General features: G+C 39.6%; 1 protein-coding gene across 1 annotated transcript in view; it reads left to right on the top strand.

Moving 5' to 3' along the window:
• The first annotated feature begins 27 nt into the window (after positions 1–27).
• Positions 28–8,476, top strand: part of VTI1A (vesicle transport through interaction with t-SNAREs 1A) — a 265,633-nt gene continuing 257,184 nt past the window's right edge. The window contains exons 1-2 of the mRNA XM_009082019.1: positions 28–115; positions 6,752–6,810. Coding sequence (XP_009080267.1) covers positions 28–115; positions 6,752–6,810 — 147 coding nt within the window. The remainder of the gene's footprint in view (positions 116–6,751; positions 6,811–8,476) is intronic.

Raw genomic sequence — 8,476 nt, 5'->3', positions numbered from 1 at the left:
GAGGGGAGCGGCGCGGGGGCTGCGGGGATGGGGCTGCGCCCACCGGCGCTGCTCTCCCGCTCGTCCGTAGGAGCCTCTCCGGCTCCCGGAGCCGCCGGCGCCCGGCAACGAGCGCGTGGGACGGTGTCAGTGTGCTGTTCCCGAGCTCTGTCTCTGTGTCCCCTCTCCCTAATATGTCTCCCTACACAGCACACCCGGGACTCACCTCCCTGCCCCAGGTGCATGTCCGAGCAGCGAGTTGTCTCATAAAATGTGTTAAGAATGCCTTGGCTAGATACTAGGAAATCTTCCTGTGGCGAGTTGTCTCATAAAATGTGTTAAGAATGCCTTGGCTAGATACTAGGAAAAAGTTTCTTCCTGTGAGGATGGTGAGACACTGGAACAGGTTGCCCTGGGAAGTAATGGATGCTATAATCCTGGCAGTGTTCAAAGCCAGGCTGGATAAAGCCTTGAGCAACCTGGTCTAGTGGGGAGGTGGCCCTGCCCATGGCACAGGGGTATTGGACTAGGTGATCTGTAAGGTCCATCCCAACCCCAGAAATTCTATGATTCTATGAATATATGTTTGCTGGTCACCTCTAAGATCAGCCGTTCCCTTCTGAGCTGCTCTGGGGCCATGCAAAGTTACACCAGCTCAGCTGAAGGACTGAGCAGAGCTGGGGGGATACCAGCAGTGCTGCTGAATGCTCTTTATGGTGGTCATGCCCCGACATTAGTAATGGAAATCAAGTCTTCTTCCTGTGGCATAGACAGAATTTGTGCATGATTTAATCTGAATCTGTATTTTTGCTGCCTACTGTTCGTGCATTTGATTTGGATAATTGACTGCGGTGACTCACATGTAGGAGCAAATTCAAAGAAATCTGTGTTCATTTGCTTTAATGTGTTTGTCAGTAGCCTGCAGCATTCATGGTTTGATTCACGTTGCCTTTCTGCAGTAGAGTCAATATTGCCTATAAAAGTGTTAGGGTAGAGAGATGAAAATTATAGTCTCATTAATCAGTCCATCTGAATTTTATAGTGCATGTGAATCAGTGCCCTAATGTAAGGCTCCAAGAGGGAAGCTGACACCAGTGGTTTTCTCATCTGTTCCTCTTGAAGCTCAGCTTAATGCCTGTTCCATTTCCAGGTCATGTAATATTTCTGCCTCTGTTTCTTGTACACTTTGCCCAAAGCTTTAGGATACTGAAACCATAGGAGTGGATACTGTATAAAGGGGAAATAAAGACACGCTGATGGTATACTTTTTCATAAGACTAAAGGAAAAAGGTGCCATGCATCCAGGACCAAAGAATTGCATCCTACTTTTAGAGTGGGAAATGTATTGTGAGGTGATGAAGTAGTGACTCTAAACAGGATGTGAGGTAGGTGGTCAAATACAATGTGTGATCTTAGGGCAACAGTAATTCAGAGGTCTAAAATACACATCTGAAATGAATAAACAGGAATTTTGAGTTGAAATCTTTTTTGGTTCTGGAAATTTATGTCCAATTCTAATCTTGGCAAGTTAGAAAGTCTGAAAAATTGGGGTTCAGTTCCATGGTTAAAGGACAGGAAACTATGCCCTTTTCATGGCTTAACAAAGCTGTTTTGCTGTTGAGTTAAACAGAAAGGATGTGGGGGATAATTCAGTCAGAAGCTGCAGCTGAGGAAGAAAACTTTCATTTATTTATTTTCTAATGGAAACTGACAGAATGAGGGAGGAAGGTAAACAGTTCCTGTGACTGAAGTTTAGAACTCGTGTAATTTAATGTGCACAGAAATGATATTTAACCTGTAAATGGGCACTGGGACAATTTACATGGAGGATGCAGTGAATTCTTCACAAAGGGTTCTTCACTTCTAAACAGAGTAAATTTAAGGAATCTTGTAGGAAAAGGGAGACACCATAAATACGCTACTGACTCCTTTTCTGAAAATCAATAGTGCTACACTGATATATGGAAAAAGAATAGAGGGACAGTTTCCTAATTGTGTAGATGTTGGAAGTCATCAGTGTCTGTTCAATAGTAGGAAGAATGTTCTGCCTAGTAGTAATGGATTTCCATAATCCTGTCCTTGAATCAGTCTCCTTTATTCACTTAGGGAGACTTTGGAGCTTAAATACAAGATGTTTAAAGAGTATTGGCTTAAACAGTGACGTAGTCTAGAAAGACCAGGCTTTGAAATCATCATTCTTTTATGTGACCATTAGAACATTGGGTTTTTTTAGAATTTGCCATCCTGTTAGAGGAGAAAGAATGTATATATTCCCTGCAGGACCAGGAACGTGGTACTGGAATAAATGGAATCAAGATAAGACAATTTTATTTTTTTTAAGAGATGACTTTTCCATGTTAGGATTTGAGGCTGATCATGCATGGTTTGGACTGACTTGCATTATAACTGCTTTTTCCACTGTGCATTTATGACTGAAGCATTGCTTCTGTTTTCAGAGCTATTCTTTCTTTCATCAGAAAAAATCCTTTTATATGACTTCAAAACAAGCTGCAGTCTTAGCTAATAGAGGCTTTTGACCACCTCTCTGACTATGCTGAACACTCTAATCAGAAATATTTTAAATACACATTTTTCCCTTGTTTCTTAATAGGAATATTTGCAAGATCTTTGCTTCTTCATCACCAGAAGTTCCAGTTAGTTCTTGTGGAGATCTCTGGGAGAGCCTCAAAAAGAGGATGATGAGGTGGGAGGGGGACATGAGGTGACAGTTTTCAGCTGCAGTGATTTGAGAGAGATTGCTGATGGCCTTCTTCCTCCACGCTGGAAGAAGCAGGATGAAAGGTGTAAGGACTTGTGCTACTTCTGCATAATACAGAGAGATCTCCTGAAGTCTAGTGACTGGTTTATTTCCCTCTGCTGCCCAAGATGGACCTGCTGTAAGCTTCGTGCTCAGCTGAATTGGAGGAATACTGGTTAATTATTTTTGCAACATTCCTGCATTCCGTGTTGTCAGGACATGATGCTGTCTTGTGTTCTGGGAGGATGATGGCTCAGCAAACAACCCTGTTGTCACAAATGCATAAATAGTTCAGCAAGAAATGTAACAAAGGCACTCTGATACTACAGAAACAATAAGCAGCAGGGACAATAGAACGTCTTGGGAAGAAATGTCTTCTGTTGAGGCAGACATCATCTGGAGGATTAAAGAAAGTGTTCTAAATAGAGAAATGCCTTTTAAATAGATTTTCTGTGATGCTGCTGCAGGTCTTTGAAGAATGAAGATCATTGGCTGATGTGTTTTATTAATGTTCCTCGGTGTTTCAGAGAAATATCTGTCTTGTGATTTGACCAAAAATTTATGTAAATTTTGATTGCCTGATATGAAAGAGAGTTTTATCAGCACAAATGGTGATACTTAGCCTATTCTCAGTACAATGGCTTCTGGGTCGTGGTGGTGTAAGACTAGAGTATCTTCTGATACTTGATACCTGCATTTTCCACTGGACAATCAAAGCACTGTGTAGGTTTAGCTGAACAAAGTCCTACCTTTAATTTTCTGTTGTGCCTCTTTACTGAAGTTTACTGTTTCCATTTCAGGTCTGGCTCATTATGTTATGCCTCTTGAACCCAGTTTTATAACCCAAAGAGAGAAATGTACCTGTTGCTCCATTTTTCTCTGCTGTTAGACGGTAACTTCTGGCACTAGTGAACACATAAACCACCAGTCAGTGTAGCCAAATCTGCAAGTGGTCTATGAACTGAAGCCCTTTGTTATTCAGTCTGTTCCTCAGCATGTACTAATAAAAAGAAGCAATTCTACAAGCAGGGAGACTACTTAGTCTTGGTCCAGGTTTTTTTAATCTCTTCATGGGTTGTGAGATCAAACCAGTGCTGTGTTACCTTTCTGCACTTGTAGCAGATTCCCACGTTTCTCTAGCTGCTTGGGGGACAGAAATTGACTAATGCCAGGGCAAAGCTGAAAGAACCGAGGAAAACGCAATGAAAGCTTGTTTCTTTCAAGAATGTGATACAACCCTGTGTACAAACACAACAGATTTCTTTGCAGTCTTAAACAGAGGAAAGATCCACTTTTGTTTCCAATCTTTCTATTTACCTATAGTTTGTCAGTTTTACCACGTCAACTATACAAACTACATGCAACATTTTCTTTAGGACATTGTGCCTAGCAATGTTGAGGAAAAAAAATCTGTTCTAAATTTAGATATATTTGGTGGGATATTGTTATTTATTGTCTTTAAAGGATATTTCAATTCTGAACCAAGACAAAAAGTCATTGCAAACCTTTTTCTTCATGTGATGGAAATGGATAGGCAGGCTGAAAACTTCCAAGTCATAGTGGATTCATACAGTTAGTAATATGAGGATCTTTAATTGAATCATAACTTGTTTGTCCTGGTCTACTAGATTAATGACAAGCTTCTCTTACTCAGAGTAACTCCCTCAGATCTCTCCCTGCCCTCCTTCCTATGGCGGTTCTGACTGTGAAATCTGTTGTTTCCTCTGCTTAACTGTGGAAGTAAAAGTAAAACTGCAAGTAAATGCTTTGAAAACCATTCCATGGACTACATGGTATTATGTGCCTTAGATGATCAGCAGTTGCAACCAGTTCAGCTGCTTTCCTTGGAAATCCATGAAGATACTGCTCCAAAGCTGCAGTGCTGGGATGGTGAGCAGGCACGTGGCGACATCTGTGTTGGAAGGGACAACAAAGGCCTCTTGTCAATAGGCCTCACTCCCAGCAGTTGCTTTGGTCACCAGCTGAGGGATTATGTATTGGTAAATCTGGGTTGGTGTTAAAATCTGGAGTTGGGTTAAAGCTTGATTAACTAAACCATTTGAGGTGATTTGAATAACCCCTGCGATTTTATGGGAGCAGTTTCAGCCAGACCTCCTTGTGTACTAAAGAGTTTTCCCTACTAAAGGTCTGTAGCTTAATTTCTCTGTGGGTAGGTAAGATCTTACTGGGCAGTGGAGTGATAAGTAGTTCTTGTAATCACGAGTACAAGCAGAATTTGTACAGCATGAAATGCCTTCCAAAACCACCTGATTTTATATCCCTAAATTTCAGTTTGCTAAATGTGTATGGAGATTGTAATCCATTACAACTCAGGGAAATACTGGAATTGCTATAGTACATTTATTTTCTGCTGCTCTATTTAAAAATTTTATTTCAGCTTCAATAAAATGGTATTTTGTGTTTTGTATCTTCCATTGGTTTTATTTTTGTCCATCGTCATCTTGCTGACTTCTAAATGAAGGGAAGAACAGAGGTGTTTTGGGATGCTGCATAGGAGAATAGAAGTGTGTGTGGGGGGGAAAAGGGTGGCAGATTCTCTTTTCTTTTGGGTTTAGTTATGTTAGGAAGATAAATCACTAAATTTTCTGGCTTGGGTGCCATCATGAGAACCTGATGTGGAATTAAAGAAATTGCTAAATATCTTTAATTTAGCACTGCAAAGTGCTGCACAGAAAACATTTCCTACATCTTCAGCTGTAGTAGAATCTACCAGGCATGGCAGCATGAATTCCAGATTTGCAAGAAAGATGCTCCTGAACCTGATCCTCTCTGCAGGCGGAGCTCCAATGTAGGTAACTGGAGAAGGACAGATCATGAAGTTTGTGTGTCCTTAAATGAGAGTGTAGAGTGTATCAGGTAAAAGAGAGGGTAGATGGATAGGCATTTCAGCCTGTGAGAAGCTAAATATATACATTTAATAAAGGGGTCTCCTGTTGAAATTCAGTGGTTTGTGGCATGCAGAGGATCACAGGAGATCATGACATAGTCCCTTTTGGTCTTTAATGTCTCAGTTCCAGGATATAAAGAGATGTGGAAGAGAAGCAAAGGAATTCAGAGCGAAAAAAGAAAACTGAAGTTTAAAGATACATGATAAAGTCTTGTGACAACGTAGGCTTATCCATCATGATCTCTGATGAGCTATGACTGGAGACACTTTTGTGCAGTTCACTTTTTAACTGTTTAATCAGGCAAACCACCAGTACAGATATCTCACAATACTCTTGGTTTCAAACAGACAGTGGTGTAAAGGGTTGTATGTTCAGAGATTCGTTGTTAAGTTCATTGAGACGATGGAATCTCAGTCCATGTTGGATTCTCTGCCTGCTAATGGATAGTTAGAGGCAAGATGAAAGTCTCTATAGCTGGGATAGAGACTTGTTGGGGAACCTGGCATATGGTGATTGCTACCTATAGCTTAAAACTGCTTTTAATTCTTAAAAATTTTACTACTTTATTGCTAACTTACAGTTTTACTGCTACTAGAAGGCAGTGGTTTGCTTGTAGTTCCTGTGGCATTCCATTTTGTTTCTGTTGAAGCAAAAGAAACTCTGCATAGGAGCAGGGAAATAGAAACCTCATTTTCCTTCAGTATCTGGATTCATTTTGTGGGATGCTTGGTTTTGTGCATCTCATATTTTACAAATAAATAGGATAAGCTTTTGTTATTGAACCATTTTGTTTTCCATTTGGTGTATGTATGTGCCTTCTCATGCATGTGTACACACAGAGCAAGTGCCTGCTGAGGTATAACTCCTACACCTGAAGTAGCTGTAGCTCATTTCCTGACTTGCATAACAAAGCAGAGACTTCAACGATTCTCTAGTCTCTTTTTTTTTTGTTGTTACTAATGTGGATATCACCATTCATGATGATGCCACAGAGACTAAATCTCCTGAACCAGTTTTAGCTGATCCATATAAGCTTTTGAAATTGTATATTTTTCTTTCATGGCAAGATCACAATTATATTGGTGTTTTCACGATTCTGTTTCAGATGAGAAGAAGCAGATGGTTGCAAATGTTGAGAAACAGCTCGAAGAAGCAAGGGAACTGGTATGTTCTGGCTTTTCATATGTTAGCTGCAAATTCCTAGCAAAAATAATAGGATCATTATTAGTGGCATCTAACACACATGCCCTAAAAATACTTAACAATGGTACGTTAGAAAATGCAATAATGTTATTGGAATACTTCTTTTTTGAGAACATGGAATACCCAAGAAAACTGTGTCCTTTTTAAGTCTTGTGTTAAGTGATTCAAGGTTTGCACTATTGCTGTAAGTCCGTACAGGTTGCTAAAGGCTCTGAGTTGTAGATTAGGTCTTTTACTTTAGGAATTGAATTAAATATTTACCCACCATGACTGTTTTTTTCATGCAAGACCCAAGCATCTACTTGATTCAATCTGTCAGAATGTCTTGTAGAGCAGTAGATCTTTCTTCTTCGGCTAGTGAGGGATGAAGGTGAGGACCAGGAGGCCTTGGCAGTGTGGGTCACTGCTCTGAGAGGTGTGGTTGTGTTAGCCAAGCATTCCTTAGTGCTTTGCACTGACAGAAGAAAGCACTATGTGATGAGCAACATGTGTTAAGCGACTGTGACTGTTTTAAAGTTTATTTTATTGCCATTACAGCCTGTTATGCCTTCCATCTGGTTGGAGTATACGAGTAAAGTTTGTAGATGTGGGGTAACTGAGCAAAAGAGCTGATGACAGTTGAGATTAACTTTTTCCCACATGGCCAATAGTTCCTTACCTGAAGTTGCTTTTGTTTATTGCTTGCAAATGGGTTTGGTCTATCTAATGTCAGAAATATAATCTGAGTGTTAGGGAAAGGAAATTAGTTTTTCTACCCTAGAAGTTCTTACAGTGGAAGGAACTTGAATCAATTATTTGGTTACTAACTAAACAATGTTATTGAAATTAACTTTTTGAAGTGGCATGGAAAGAAAAAAGTATTTAGTGTTTGTTGGCATACCTAGTGCTTTTGGTTTCAGAACAGAATTAGTCTTGTAGACCAGAGCATTGGAATAGCATCCAGAAAAGGTGGATCTTGGGGTGACTCTCTACAGTTTTGCCCTGTGAGGATGACAAGGGACCCAACCTCTCTGATTTGGTATTCACAGTGAGAAATGCAGTAAAATTACTGTCCCATCTCATGGGGGTGTTCTGAAGATACATTACGGCCTTTTGGGTACTTTATATTCAAACAGCTGAAAGAAAGTAGAAATCTATAAATGTTTTTCATCTCCTTTTGACTACAATTTGACATGGTAAAAAAGCAGAGCAGTACAGGGAAGTTCTAGCATGAGTGGTCATTCAAATGTGGTTTTCTACTCAAAGTAGATTGGAAGGAGCAGAAATTGAGTTAATGTTTCCTTACTTCTCTCCTTATGCCAGAAAAAAGATCATCTAAATTTGTATTTATTATAAGATTAAAAAGTAAATCCTGTATCTGCACTTTTATCCTAATGATGATCTTCATTTAATGTACTGGCTTTTCTTTCACGCCTTTGTTTTAGATCTTTAGATTTAATTATTGGGTTTAAGCAATTACCTAATGTATTTGTACTGAATATCAAGGCTTGGGTTTAGAAATCAATTGGAACAAACCTTCTAATAACAGAACTGATTAATAAGATCCTCTTTTAAAATAAAGCTACAGTAGAAAATGAAAATAAACCTAATTCCTTGCTACTAGTATTTTTCATACATTGTTTTGCTT

The sequence above is a fragment of the Acanthisitta chloris genome, unplaced genomic scaffold (assembly GCF_000695815.1).
Source record: "Acanthisitta chloris isolate BGI_N310 unplaced genomic scaffold, ASM69581v1 scaffold6659, whole genome shotgun sequence".
NCBI lineage: Eukaryota > Metazoa > Chordata > Aves > Passeriformes > Acanthisittidae > Acanthisitta > Acanthisitta chloris.
Note: the sequence above shows the minus strand (reverse complement) of the source record. Positions and strands in the feature narration are given on the sequence as shown.